This window comes from Hippichthys cyanospilos, chromosome 4 (assembly GCF_059441005.1).
Source record: "Hippichthys cyanospilos isolate Australia breed blue-spotted pipefish chromosome 4, RoL_Hcya_1.0, whole genome shotgun sequence".
Taxonomy (NCBI): Eukaryota; Metazoa; Chordata; class Actinopteri; order Syngnathiformes; family Syngnathidae; genus Hippichthys; species Hippichthys cyanospilos.
Genome location: NC_142372.1, coordinates 12355909 through 12371344, shown reverse-complemented (window position 1 = coordinate 12371344; position 15436 = coordinate 12355909). Strand labels below are relative to the sequence as shown.

The 15436-nt window shown below is 41.3% G+C and overlaps 1 protein-coding gene across 1 annotated transcript in view; it reads left to right on the top strand.

Moving 5' to 3' along the window:
• The window catches only part of gse1b (Gse1 coiled-coil protein b), a 162456-nt gene that overhangs the window by 39143 nt on the left and 107877 nt on the right, over window positions 1-15436 (top strand). Inside the window, exon 2 of the mRNA XM_088412295.1 lies at window positions 6828-6966. Coding sequence (XP_088268421.1) covers window positions 6828-6966 — 139 coding nt within the window. The remainder of the gene's footprint in view (window positions 1-6827; window positions 6967-15436) is intronic.

The window sequence follows — 15436 nt, the reverse complement described above, 5'->3', positions numbered from 1 at the left end:
TTGTGGCATGCCCAAAACACTGCACACTTTCCAAAAAGCTCTGACCTCTGTCAGTATATGCTTAAGGAGCAATGTTAACTCAGTTACCTTGAAAAAGTAACCCCTTTAACCGAATACTTGCTTTGTAGTTTCTATGGATGTAAACAATAACCAAAAATAACTTTAAAATCTATTGCAAAATTTTAAAAACCTAACCATTTATATTGTCAATTGTTCAGAAATATAATGTTGAAATTTGGGGACATTCTGTACCACAGATCTGGGGTTTTCCCTTTAAGCTTCTATGCAAACTGGACTGAAATCCATGTTTTTTTAACATGTGTTTTTAATGGACAGTGTTTTTAAAGGGATAGTGTGTAAGATTTAGACCGTATTTCATTACGGACAGCAGGAGGTGCTGCAGGTGCCGCATTTTCCATAGTCCGTAGCTATAACAAACATGGCTGCCTGTGGAGAAGTCCCACCCCCCCATGTAATACAATTTAATAATAACTAGACCTATGATTATATTTAAAACATACTGTTGGTCATTAAGAACACATTCATTTGCAAGTTTTTGAAAATTACAATCATTTAATTGACTCCTTTTTAATGAAAAATAGTCTAAACTGTCCCTTTTAAAGGTAGATTTGTTGATCGCACGGTGCAGCAGACCTTAATATTTTCATCTTTATCCGACTCAAACTCAAACTAATGAAAATATAACCTGAGAGTGAACGCAAAGGTCAAAGCACCATTTTACCAGCAAGAAATCTCAGATTTCTCCATTTATATACTGCTAATTAAATGTGAATGTAATTAGAATTCGTAATGTTCAACAGCCTTTTTTTTTTTTTTTTGGGATGATGCCCTGATGTTCATCATTACATGCTTCCGTTTCAAATGAGACATATGGTCTAGCATTAAAGGTGTCATTAATTGTTTCACTTTAGGAGAGTTGAGCCATTTGTCACATGACGCCGTCTGATTTATAGTAGTTGTAGCATTTTGTAGCTGCAGGGTTGGCTGTGCATAATTTCAAAGGTCAAAAATGCAGCACAGTAGTCATAGTTTATACACTAGAGTACATAATGTGCGCTCTCACAGTACATACTGTAAACATTTATTTGCTGTAGCGTGTCAGAGTGTGAGGTTGTTTTTGTTTGTCTTCTTATGCCTTCGCCCTTGACTAACCCCAGCCAGACCTCGGGCCTCCTCATGCATGTTTTCATGTGCGCTTATCAGGAATGTATGTGTGTGTTCAACATAGGGTGGTGGGGTGTAATCTGAGCCCTGGGCTAGGACAGCACTGCCGCAGTGTCCGTCCAGGCAGAAAAAGCAACATTGGAGCCGCAGGGCTGATGGAGAGGAGAGATGAGAGCGATGGAAGGACAGCTAAATGAAAGAGAGCAAGAGAGAGAGAGGACAAAGTGTGGAGAGCTCTGCTCAGTCTAGCTCAGTGGAATAGAGATGTCATCGTGTGTCATTTCGCTCCACTAACTAGCCTGTAGCTGGAGAAACAGATCTCTGGCTCACACTTTCTTGCTTTCCTTGCCTCCCACCACATATCCACTTCCTTTTCTCATATCTTCTGGTCCTGGCTCTTCTGCCTGGGTTGAGGGGCGCAGAAATACTCAGCAGCTCGGGGGTGAATAGAAACTCAAAGACCGAGCGGTGAACCAGTCAATTGTAAAAGGCAGGCAGTGCGCAGCGCAGCAGTCGGACTACGGGTGAGCGAGATCGTCAAATGGTGTGCGGCGAGGCCTCTCGGGCAATGCGCGCCGTCGGATTCCCTCGCTGTTGGCGCGGAGGGCAGCGCGCAACTTCCCCAACACAGAAGGGATCAAATCTTTAAATCTCTTGGAAATGTCAAGCACGTTTGATGAAATGTCAGTGGAGCCGCACACAAACACGCACCAGCCGCACACGCTGGCACATCTAAACAGCAGCGTGGCATTGTAGGGCAGTCGCGTCCTGTGGGTGACATCTGCCTCAACTTCCCAAATCTCAAAAGGAGAGACACTGTATCCCTCTGGGGGAATATACTCCCAGTGCTGTTATCAAAGTAATCCGTGACATTTTTACATGAGCAAGCATCTGCTTTGCTTCTCTCTAATGCCAAGTAATACAACATTCATCCCGCTGGCTTAATTTGCTTATTTGCCTTTTCACCGGACTGAAGAAGTTATTATTCTCTTAGTCCATTCAATGCTGGCATGTTTTAAACTCAGTGGGCAATTTGTACACATGATTAGTACAAGAGTTGTAACTAAATTTTGCTCTTGCAAATATAATTATGCTGCTACCTTCAATCTTATGAAAGACCAGGCTGGCTTTTTATTTTTCCAATCCATTCCTCGGCTGACTTTTTTTATTCTATGCCTCCAAGTGCTAAATGGTGATTGCAGTTTTCACATAAAGCAGCATGTAGTGAAGTCATATTTTAAAAAGAGACCAAATGCTAGCTTCGAGCAGTTCTGTCATTTGATGGTTAGACATCAAACAAGAAGTACACAATGAGGATTTAATCAAAACATTACTTACACATGGCTGCTAGCTTAATACTCAATGCAAAACACTGTAGTTGGCTAGCAAAATTAGCATCAATGTTGCGGTTCTGTTAACTCTTTAAGGAAGTCAAAATACATTAATTGCTTAGCAGAAAGATCTTCCATGTGTGCCATGGTGAGTCGTGATTTTCTTATCCCTGAGCAACTGTAATGGCAATGTCAGTGTACACCAGTTGGCAAAATGGCTATATCCTGAGATGGATAAAATCTGGTGGTTCATATTCCAGTCTTATTGGAATGGACCAGTAAAGGTGCATTTGATATGTTGTAAAGATTTCACTTTGCTTTAAATTTGCGAAACAGCTCTCGTATTGTCTTACAATAGACTGTGAAGGTTTAGCTAATGGAGCTTCCAGCGGCAACTCAGCCGGGAGCATTCTGTGTATACCCACATCCCCCTCTGTGATGCACCAGCTGACAACTCGACTTACCATTGATCTCCCTTACACCCTTGCTGACTAACGTATTGACTTCCTCAAGTGTATTTCCTGTTTAGACCTTTGCCAGTGTTTGTAGATGCTTCACCCCTGCCGGTGACACACACACACACACACGCACACACACACACAAACACGTGTGTCTGTTCCCGTCAATTAATGTTGCAATTGTCGCACAGCAGATGCTGCACGGCAACCAGCTATCGATTAGCTCAGCTCTGAAGAAAACGCTTGTCCCTGGTGTGGACAATGGGGATGTGCTCACGTCGGGTAGGATCAAGTCACAATGTCAGGGGGTATTTACAGACACTTGTCACTGGTCACTTAATTTGGGACACTACCATAAATTGTCAATCAATGTGCCTGTAGTAAAAAAGTACCATGGTACCTCACCGAGAAAGACGACGTATCCTTAAGAAATTTATAACAATTTAGTTATTGATAGAAACCTTTCCTTTACAAAGTTCTGTTTTGACTTTTGCTTTTGCTTCAGGTAAGGAATGACTTGGGACAAACTGATCTTGTTTGCCTGTCTCGATTGACAGGCATCGAAGGATAGACATGATCAATATCTGTGCAAGTCTGTAGGCTTACCAGTGCTTATTGGTACTCAAGGACAAATATGATCTGACTCATCGAGCACTGAAAGCCGCCTCCCGACTCTCTTTGTGGTTCAACATGCTCCTGTAGTGGCAGAGTCCTCCTTGCCAATTAGAGGAGATATTGCTCAACAGTGGAATTAACCTTAATTAACACTACCTCAATTGATATTTCTCATTTCACCTCCTGACTCGCGCTTCGCATCTCTTATATCCCCCCTTCCACTATGACTCAACATGAGTGCGCACTCAACAACACACAATTGCGAATCAGACCTTTTAATGATGTCCCATCAAAACTGAAGCGTTCATGTCCTCCCTGCCTACAAGACACTCCTGTTGTCCAGCATGACACACAGTAAATAACAAGTGTGATGGCCGACAATGAGTCATGCGAGAACAATAGGAAAAATGGCATAAGGTTTAGCTTGGCATCTCTGCTTCATCTTTAAGGGCCACTATTCTGTGCTATGTTCAACCATCTGTTTTGACGTTTCACAGAAATTGTATATTCTGCACACCATTTTTTTCTTTTGGAAGGCAGCCATTTGTCTGCTTCTGTAAAATGAATCTACTGATCGATGAACATTTCTTTTGAAAGTTCAGTTCAGTCCTCACCAAGCCCTACCAAATAGTGCCTTTTTTTTTCACACATCGTCTCCTGGCAGCTAATTGCCTTAGAAACGGTGTGTAACCTTACAAGCATTACCGTCTGCACTGGTCTGTGAATAATTGACGAAAATGAAAGAAAACTGCATACTTTGGTTCTGTATATTATTCTTGTTAAAGGCTTGTTAAATGGAGGTTTTGTATTTTTTCCATTCTTTGACACAACCAGCTACTAGAATGGAAGACAGAAGCCCAGATATTTGAAAAGGTACTGTAAACTTAATCAAAATAAAAGGTTCATCTTGTCATTTAAGTTGTATATCAAGGTAATTTCACATAGATTGATTGAAGGCCCACATTTAGACATTTGCAGGTATTAACTTTTATGCATTGGTGAAATTTTTGGATTTGGAAATGTCTGACGACATTTGAATGAACCACATGCAAATAGTTAGCAGCTAGCAATAACACTGGAGAATGGTGCCGTATCATGTGATGCCTGCGTAATTGAAAAGTGGGTTCTTTAATTAGCAATTGAATGTTGTTTTTTTTTTTTTTTTAAACAATGGTGTGGTAATGTTGGTTGCCACGATGTAACCAGGACTCAAGATAGCCACTCTGTTAACACAGTTAAGAAAGCCAACCGCAAAATGTAAACGTTCTCCGTCCATGTACTGGGTATTATTATGTGTGTTTATTTTGAACATGGGCTTTGCATCATGGCCTTGGTGTGTGATTTGATGTTGTCTTCCTCACAAAGTATTTATTGCCATGTGCACAGCGTAGAAATTAAACTATTGGTGGCCAACACTGGTCCATCCTGAATATAAAATGCAATCTGATCTTTGAAAAACACATGTGAATCAATAGGCTAACTTCTGTTCCGAGAGCTAACCTCTTTTAGCATCGAGCTAATCAGATGCCCATTGATTGCAGACTGCACTTCCAATCACAAAAGCAACAACTAGCTTTTACTTATTTATTCTCAAGAAATATTGCCTCATGTAAATTAGGCCTAGATAATAATACCTAGATTAAGAAGTACTACAAGGTGTCTATACAACCTTTCAATTTCATCAAATAACATCTTCCCTTTATATGGAGAAAGTTTGGCACTTTTTCCACTCCCTAGAAGAGGCATAAATCACTGCTCCTTCTTGGCAGGGGTGGAGGGCGCACCTTATCTAGTGAAATATGGTGTAGGGGACATAATGGTTTGGGGCTGCTTTGATACTTCAGGGCCTGGACTCATTGTTGGCATTGGCAGATTTACAGTATGTAGAAATCTCGGCTACTCCAAAAGATTCATATATACTGTATAGATGTATATTTATGTGTTGCAGAGGGTTATGAGTCTTATCAGTCTTTGCCGCTTTCCTTTGTTTTGTGATTTTGTGTGTCTGTCTCCAGCTGGGTGATATGCTCACTTTATAGTCTCAGGATGCACCTTTGTCTCAGCCTCCTTCACAGCTACCTTACTGTCTCCCTGACAGAGGCTTCTTTAAAGTCCTTCCTTTCAGACAGCCACCCTCTGCTGCTCATGGTCACATCGTAGGCTCCTTCCTCTCAGCTGTGGAGTGGAGCAGAGCACATTCAAACAGAATGAAGCTGTCAGAGCTGCTCTTTACATTTTGATTGCACCTGCTTTTTGACATTGTCTGTAATTAATAGGAAGGCTACTTCCGGTACTACCTTTTCCCTCTTTTTAACAGTCTTTAATTGTGGAGATGTCAACACCTCACCAATAATGGGCTTGATGATCATATAGTATAATAACAACCAATAATACTTAATGCTGTGTTCATTTATTTAAATTGCAAAATGAGCATTTAATTTCATCAAGATACTTGACAGATTTGCTTTGGTAATCCAATGGCAGTCAGTCCCATACCTAACCGTCTGCATTGTTTTTTTCTCTAGAATAGTGATTTAGTTGATAAATTAATGTTATTTATTTATTTATTTATTTTTACTTTTTTCTCTTTTCTCCCTCCAAATCTCTCCCCCTAAAGTTTCCCTGTGAGACTAATTTGCTTGCTTGAAATGCACATTAAAGTCACAGTGGTTTGTTAAAATGTGATCAGTCACAACGGCAACTGTCAGGCCATCAGCATCAAAGTGTGCAGAGTAATTTACGTCACACCGGTACTTTAGCGCTGCCATCTTGTAGCTAATACAGCTCAATGGGAGCCCAACGGTAAACACTGCAACAAGGTGTCAAATGTTAATGTGAATGTCAGCTTAATTAGATTGTTTGTTAGCACCCTGAATTGGTGATTGGACGTGATTTCGGAACAGCACTGTGTATTTTGGATCAGGAATCTGGAGGAACAGTTACAGTCTAGAAATTAGTAACGCTGTTACACTACAACACACTGCCTGGGACAACTTCAAAATAGAAGCGGACCAAAACATTTGTGTCATTACATTACTTGGTAACCTCAGGTTTATTTTCAAGCTGGACTTGTCACTGCATTTTTGTTGTGTTTTACATACATTGTATTTTTCGACCGAGGTACTCACATTTCTTTGACTCGTTTCACCCCTTAATTTTTGGTTAATGCATTTGAAAATATCGTAATCATTGTGTGGCAGCTACTAGTCAAAACTTAAATCCTCTTCCTTTCTTTCAGGCTTACACTGTAATAGAGGAGTCAAGCAAAGCCGGCGAGAAGGAAAACTTGAAAAGCTGCCAAACTGCAAGTGGCCAAACCTCTCACCCTGTGACTTCAGAGCCAGAGACATCCGAGCCGGTTGACCGCCCATGTTCCAGTGAGTCATGCACTCATAAATTCCAAAAATTAAGAAAACGGTGGTTTGGTTTTAAACCCATAATTTTTCAGTTATGTTAGAAGTTAGGGCATTTCTGTGCCTGCCCAAGCTGCAGGTAACAATTATTGTATGATGATAATTGACCATTGTCTGAGTGATACATGCAGTTCATCATCAGGTTACTAATTTATTAATTGATAGCTTATTCTGATTTGATTGTGCAGGGCAAAGGTTTGATTTCATTTTGAGACAAATGAGCTGGTAGCTTCTCATCTTTCAAAGTGAGTCATCATACGCTCGCTATGCTCCAAATCTCATAGATTATGTTGTGTTTTATAAACCCTTGTATCATAAATGATTGGAGGAAAATCAGTCAAACAAATTGCATTTGCCTGCAACCATGCTTTTGCAGTTTTACTTTCCTCTAGCTTCTCTCTCATTGAATCTGTTTTATTTGGTTTATGCTTGAAGCTTAATTTGCTTGCTTTACTGCTTCACTGGAAAGTCGCTGAAATGCCGTTACAAATATGAAGTACTGTTGAATAGAACATAAGAGATGAGAGTTCATACTAAAGCAGGAGCTTGGCCTGAAAAAGTGTGAGTGTGCCCTGAGGGAGGCTATCGCAGGCTCTGTGTGTCTGAAAAAAAGCACCGTTGTCTCCTTTTTATGTTTTTTCCTGTACTATTCCTTATCGCCAGGTTTGCTTCATCCTTTTCTTCTTTTGTAATGTAGATTTAATTATTTCACCAACCACCTTTCTCTTTATCGCTCCATCCCAGCACTCTTGTTTATCACTTCCGTATCTGCCTCTCTAGATCAACATCCCTGCCAACTCAGGCTTCCTCCCTTTTTTTCTCTCAGGCTATTTTCTGTTTAGCCATGAGGGCCCCCCGGTCGTTTACAGACAGCCTTCACACCCGCTCTACAAACTCAATCCGCACACACTCACATGCTGACCCGCCATCTCAACCACAATTTGGTCTCTGACACTCGGTTAAGGAGTTGTGACAAAGGCCACAGCACCAACCCAGATGTGCACGTGGAAGTCTAGAACTCAACATGACTCCCGATGGTCTCATGGGGCTTGAGAGCTGCCTTTTCATGAGTTATTTAAGTACTCGCCATCATGTTGCTTGTATTGTGGCTTACGTTGACATGGCACATCCCATTGTCTGCTCAGGTGGAAAAAAGAGCCTGTTCACACACATGAGCAGAGGATGTACCCCTTATGGTGTCTGGTTGTGCTTGTGTGCATTTAATTTCTGGTCACCCCTGCAAATTGCACTCACTGGCCACAGAAGTGATCCAATAAAAGAGCTGCAACAAAGGGTTTTTGCTAATTTAGAGGTTCCACTTTGTTCCTGTTTGTGTGTCCTTGACATGTGTTTGTCTCTGCATTACACAAACTGCAGATGTAATTATTACAAGATGAGGCTTTCAGTGTACTGTGATGACAACATCGCAGCTGGGCTTGGCAATGTTTCTACTCTGGCTGCTGGCCAATTCAATACAATTGCAATTACCCACCGTGGGTGTATTGAGCACCAGCAGGTTGGGGATGTACTTCATGATATTTGGCTTTTAGGAGGAGGACTCCAGTTCCTTTATCTGAGATTAACACACCGTGCCCATTGAGAGCATGTCACAAGGAAAACCTTCTGTCTGATATAAAATGATGATTGGGCAGACTACAGGGTGACAAGTGACAACCCTGAGGAAGGATGCCACTGCTTGCTCACACCCCCTCTTCTGCATCTGTTTTATTCTCTTGTGTCCCACCCACTGCAGAGGGTGGGGTGAACCTCCTAAGAGACTATCAAGCTTCTTGCGGTTCCCACACAGCCGATAAAAAATGTGTGTACATAGGTAGAGTGCCTTGGCAAGGTACCAACAAGCAGAATTAGGGTTAAACCCAGCTGTCAATTCAAGTCATAGTGAGGAAAGCGGAAACCTTCAAAATCCTCGTTATTAGTAGGATTAATTTAATTTTAATTGAATCTATTCGGTTTTACGTTTTTTTTTGTTGTTTTCTTTTTAGACTGTGCATGCAAATATAGCTGCTGTGATATCAGTTGCTATGCAATTGCTAAGGTCATCTATTTGTCATCTTTGACATAATGGTCGCGTATTTCTCACCTTTTCTCATTTATATGTATTTATTGGCTTACATATCACATAGCATTCTATTTTTGCTGTTGTGTTCCTTAATGTATCAGTTACCATGCATTTGCTGTTGCACTTTAGTATGTTTTATTGTTTCATATAAGATCGCTGTCTGGCAATATTTAAACACTAGCTTTTGAGTGACATGTGGAACAACATCAAGTCAAGCTGTCAAGCTGTTATGTGAAGTTTTCTTCCTTTTTTTTTTTTTTTTTTTTTTAAGATTCTAGTTTCAGAGTTTAGTTTCCGATGATTGCCATGGTTACATTTGGTTTTTGGGTAAAATGCTTCCTGTCCTGTCTGTTTCCGGATCCCAATTCTGCTTCCCATATGACAATATTTCAGTTTGTCACTAATACACTTAGTAGTGTAACATTATAGAGGTATAACTTCCCAAATAATTCAACCAAATTTACCATTGAACAAAAAACAACATTGGAGGAAAATAAGCTGTTCTTTTGTTGTCCTTTTCATACTTAGTCTTTATTTCATACTTGATTTCACATGTGAATTTTTAATCAAGCAATTAACTGCATTGTGCCTTCATAAATAGGACCACATTGGTGTTTAGACCAAGCAGGACATAAAACTAGATTTTGTATTAGATCACTGAACGCATTATTTATTTCATGATAATGGCACCCGATTTGTGGAGACAGCATAGAATTAGTGGGCAGAACATTTAGAGAACTGCCGTCTTCCTTGTGACTGGAAAAGCAAAAGTCTTTAGTTACATTTGAATCCTTTTCTATTTATTCATAATGAAACCCTAAATTTGCCGCATTCCTCTTTCTGGTTCCATAACATCTTTTCTTCAGGGGTCTCTGGATCAACCACAGACGACGGCTGTTTTTTTTAGCCATCGTTTTTGAGTAATTCAGCAATGATCACAGGACTTTTTTTGAGAATCGGAGGCCTGTTCTGCAGAGTGGCGCCAGTTCTGGCGGCCATAGGGGGCGGGAATTAGTCAGGAGACAGTGGGTTTGGCACCATGCCACAGTTATTAGCCGCCCTCAGGGTGGGCACGGGGTCACGGCCTTACACAATCGTTCGCTGTGTGCGTGTAGAGTTGTGTGTGCGCGCGTGTGAGCTCGCGTGCGTGCCCGCGCAGGTTAAAGTGTTTGTTTGTCTGCTTGTGAGTCAGCCTCTTCTGGTCACACTGACCTCATTGTGCAGTCACTCCCGCTTGATTTGTCCACTCTCCAACACATTCCACTCTCCAACTGGCTGAGAAAAAGACCCCTCGCCCTCCTCACGTTCACCGCCACAATCCCCGCTTCACTCAGTCGCTTCTCTTTCCTGCGGATGGATTTGATTTAGTGACTGTGGTTTTCCATCCACAACCTATGAGCCAGCAGCAGCACATTTAGGGAGAGACCTATAGATTCACAGCCAGCAGAGCACGTCATTACTTGGCTCAAACTCATCAGCAAATACATCAGCAGGACAAAGCACTAATAGATGTGAACCGCCACCATTCAGGAAGTAATGAACCTCTCTTCGTTTCATCTCCTTAATTATTTCCTCCTCATGGCCTGCATAAATTGCACCAAACAATGACAGTGAATGAATAAAGCAGGACCGGAATTCAGCTGTTTAACTCAATGAATATAGATTATATACACACACATAGGGATTAGGAGACTATATTCTCAGTGTGAGGTCACAGCCTAGTGTTAAGCAGTGAGATCAGGTTCTCGCAGCAAACCAGGGATGACCACTTAGTAAAGACCTCTAGACGCTCAACTTTGACCTCGCAGGCCACAGGAAACAGGTGTCCGAGCAGGATTAGATTTGCTGTCCACGAAGCTTCCAAAAATCAAAGGTATTATGAGGGAGAGCATTTAAAATCAAAAACATTTAGGCACCAAAGACACTTCAAGACAGTATTGACTCACAATGCCTTTTTTTCACAAGTTCCGATAAGTGTTACTCATGAGTCTGAGTTACCCAATGGAAACCTTTATTATATGATGAATTAATTTTGAGTCTTAAATCTGTAATCAAATAAGGAATATGTGATTGTTTTCAATCCATCATGCTGGTATCTTCTCTCTTCTTTGCTTTCATACCCTGCAATGTCAATTATCCCTTCCATGCATATACACCCTACCTCTCGTTCCTCTTCTGTCGGCTGTGGCTAAGTGCTTTTTGCTGTCTCTCTGCAGGTGGCACTGTAATAAAGCCTGTCAGGGGAAGGCACTGGTCGTACTGTCATATGCTCTTGTTAACGCTCTTCACCCCCCCCCCCCCCCCACCCGCCCTCCCCCACCACTACTACTCCACTCTCATCCTTTCATTTTCTCCTATTTGCTTTTTCTTACCTTTCATGCTCTTCAAATCGAAATGCTTGGTTTAATCTCTCAAGTTTTTTTTTTGCTTCTCTGGTTTCCATAAGAGAGGCAAAAGGAAACCATCCTCTTGATTACAACCTATATCATATGACTTTCGTTACTGTGGACAGTAACAATATGGCACATAATCAAGATCATCTCCATAATCTGGATTATACGGTTGTTTGCAATGGGGAGAATAGCGTCTCTACTGTTGCCATGGTAACCTTGGATCACCCATTTCAGTGATACTGGTGAACCAGACAGCACATCTGTCTTTTTTGCGAACTCCGTTGTGAGTCGCAAACTTTACTGCACACTAAAATGACCTCTACTCTCCAATACCAGATAACACAGATGTTTTAAGGGTTAAAAATGCATGCCACTATAAATGTTCCGATTCTGGTCACATTGTTGGAAACTGGACCAGATAAGTTCAAACGGGGAAGGAGGATGATATTTATTTTGATTTACCCGGTATATATGAGGTTGATATCACGCAGCATCACAAAAAAAAAAAAAAGCTAAAATAAACACAGCTAGTGGGAGAAAGTTATGGTTTTAATCATGCAAAGCTAGCATCATGTACTGTAACAATAATAATGTCTGTAATATGGGAATATTTTTATATGGAAATCGTAGACAAGCTCTGCGGTTAACACAACCGATGTAATACCCTTGAGGAATTTATAGACCACTCCCCAAGACAAAAAAAGATTTAAATGTTTTACTGTCGCATGTTGTAATGATTTTGATAAAAACAACAACAAAAGACAATTTAAACACACTGTTTTTCCTCCAATGTTATCAGCAGGTCCTCAAAATCAGCTGACTTGACACACTAAAAAAAAAGTGATCCGGACATTCCCACATGAGACTGTTGTTGATTCTACCTATGTGGCTTAAATTGAAACTAAACTGTGCCTGTAGGGGGAGCCCAAGAGCAAAGCGTCTGCTAACTATTAAGCATCTTACAGGATGTATGCATCACCCACATTAAAGAGGTCTTTTTCCGTTTGTCTTTATTAAGCATGCTCAAAATAAGTGTGCTTATAAACACACAGGACACCGTGGGCATGAATTTGTACCATGCAGCTTTTATCAGCACCAGGGTTTTTTTTTTTTTTTTTTTTTGAAGCAGCCACATGATGGCAACACTGAGCTTATTCTGTATAGAAACTCTCTGGCCTATTCTTCGCAGTCCACTGTTTTACACACTCACACACATACACACACAAGGTGACTGTGCTTTTAATAATTCAGCTGTGGCCATGTTAACGGTTGACAGCGAACATGGCCTTTCTACTCTGTTGGTAGATCACTGGAGCTTGATTCTTTTTCACTCTCACTCTTTCTTCCTATTTTCCTTTTTAATTGCTTTACAGTCAAACTCATTAAGTGCAATCCCAACCATGTCGATAACAAAATAATATACTGATACAACACAAAACTAATATAACGTGCACATAAAATTTGAACTCATCGTTAACGGCAAATTAATGGGAGACCTGAGTTTGTTTATCTTCACAAGCCGTGCCCAGCTAGGAGTGATGGGAAACAATGATAACTGAAGTGTGCTCCTTATAGCGAGTTGACTCCATTGTTGGTTTTGTTGCGGTCACTGCAGAAAATGCCGCTTTAACTCCTGTCAATCTGCGGATCCTACAAAAAGTAATGCTCAAAGTGTTTACAGCATAAGTAGTCCCCCTAGTATTGCCTGTTAAAAGTATTCTTTTTAAAATTGTAGGCTCTTCTCCGGTCTCTTCACTGGCCTTTTCTTCTTCCCAATTAAATTTTCCATTTATGTCATTTTGCTACTTTGTGGGTGAAGTTTTGCCGCTCAAGTGATTGAAATGAATCCAGGAGAATCTGGTCAGTTTTAAAAATAGAAAGGTTTTTGAAAATAGAATATCTTTTAGGCTCAGATAAAACATAACACAGAAATATTTATTTTGGGTCCGGCCTGCGCAGCTCTGTGCCCACGGACCATGATCGGTACTGATACGTGGAGCGATGATTGGAGACTCCTGCTTTTGCGAATATGTAATCGATTACATTCTATGAGTTAAGGCCACATGATACGCAAGCTCAATGTCAAGATGAAAATATAGGTCAAAAAGTCAAACTACTAAAATATGCACCAGTCCTCTAAATCAGTAGTTCTCAGTTGGGGGTTTGTGAAGGCACTTCATTGGGTGTGTGCAATTTTAACAAGGTGTTTTGCTGGTGTCAGCGTTTTAATGCCTTGACAGGAACAGCACATTTCTCTTTTCAAATGAACTCTTTTAGTGCCAAGTGTTATGGGAAAAGGAAACCACTAGAGGGCCAGTATATTTAGCATTTTCACTCATTTTTCAAGGCCAACAGAATCATGTGTGCTATGAAAATATGGGTGATATCATATGAAAGATTGATTTCCATTCCTTACTTTGAATTGCATGTAGGTAATATCTGTAAGAGTAGAAACACTGCTATCCAATGGTCACAGTTAGCACTACAGTGCTCAATTGGCAGGGAAGCATTAGTCACGAATGTCAGCTACCCCCCATGAAAAACGTGTTTAACAAGAATTTTATTATTTATTATTTTTATTACTATTTAAAATAAAAAACCTTTGCTTCTTTGCAAAAGGCTTGTTGTGTGTTTTAATTTGTGCGACTAAATGAAAAGTTTGGCCTTCAAATTCATCCCATACACCACTTCTGTTTTTATTCCGCTTTATTCTTTTACCCTTCTTTCTCCTCGAGCAGACACTGAAAATAAATGTACGTCATTCTGCTTAAGCGCAGTCAAACACTATTATTGCTTAGACTGTGGCTCTGCACTTCGTGAGATGTGTGTGTGCGTTTGTGTGTGTGAGACGCGGGTGAGTAATAATATGACCCCAGCACTAATCCAATCACATCCACTAAGCAAATTATGGCTCCAGCGCACCCTGTTTCTCGCTCTTCATTTCCCTCTCTCTCAGCTGAGCCATGAGGGTGTTTAATGTGGTCGAGGCGGTTTTCAGCTTGTGCTGGCTCTGTGTGTTTTTCTAGGCTTTGCTTCACTTCGACAATTCCCCCCGCCTTTCTGGTCTATGATAAAATCAGTATGAGAGCGTTTGGGGCCATAGGAGCCTGGCATTGCAATCTGGCCTGGATCAGGCAGGCTCAGGCGGGATTGGAAGTGACGCGTCCGGGGTGTGACACCCCCTAGTTGGGGCTCTCAGCTAGTCTCTCTGGCTCCATGCAGTCCAGCGTGGCGTAGAGAGGCGGAGCTCCATCTATAGCTTATAAGCATCCCCCCACGTTATCTATGTCTGTCACTTCAAAGAGCTCCTCATTTCGACATTGTTTTTTGTCCTAGCGCCGCTGTCTTCTCCGCTTCCAGTCTGCTGCTGGGTGTTTTTTGGATCCCGCTCTTTCACACAAACACTTGCACAGCCCTTGAATACGGGGGTCACGACGGAGGCGCGCTGTTAATTAGCCGCCAGTGGTTGTTATAGCAATATGATGATAAGGTGTAATTAATTAGGTGGCGCGTGCACAGTGGGAGAGGAAAGAGGCGGAGTGAGGGAGAGAAATACATGCCTATCAGGCCTCCTTTTATCCACGGAGCTCCTAATGAGAAAAAATGAGACACTCCCGAGCCCGGAAGAAAGCATTTTGTCCTTTTACATGTTCTCGCTGCTTCTTGTCGGCTTGTCATTCTGTCACCGCCTTGTGTCTGTTTCATCTGCATATCATCCAAGCTCTTGCTCGTGGGGTGCCGGTGAGTCGGACTCACTCGGCATTGTATTTCCTTCTGGGACGCACGTGTGCATATGCTGCTGACAGCTATAGTACCCAAAGCTCAGATAGCATACCTTTTTTTTTTTTTATTATTATTCTTACCTAAATTAAATGCGATCCTGTTTTAATTCCAGCCTCTTTGGCGCCATGCCGCTTTGTTCGGTAGAAAATAATAAGGATTTGAAGAGAGGAAAAGACAA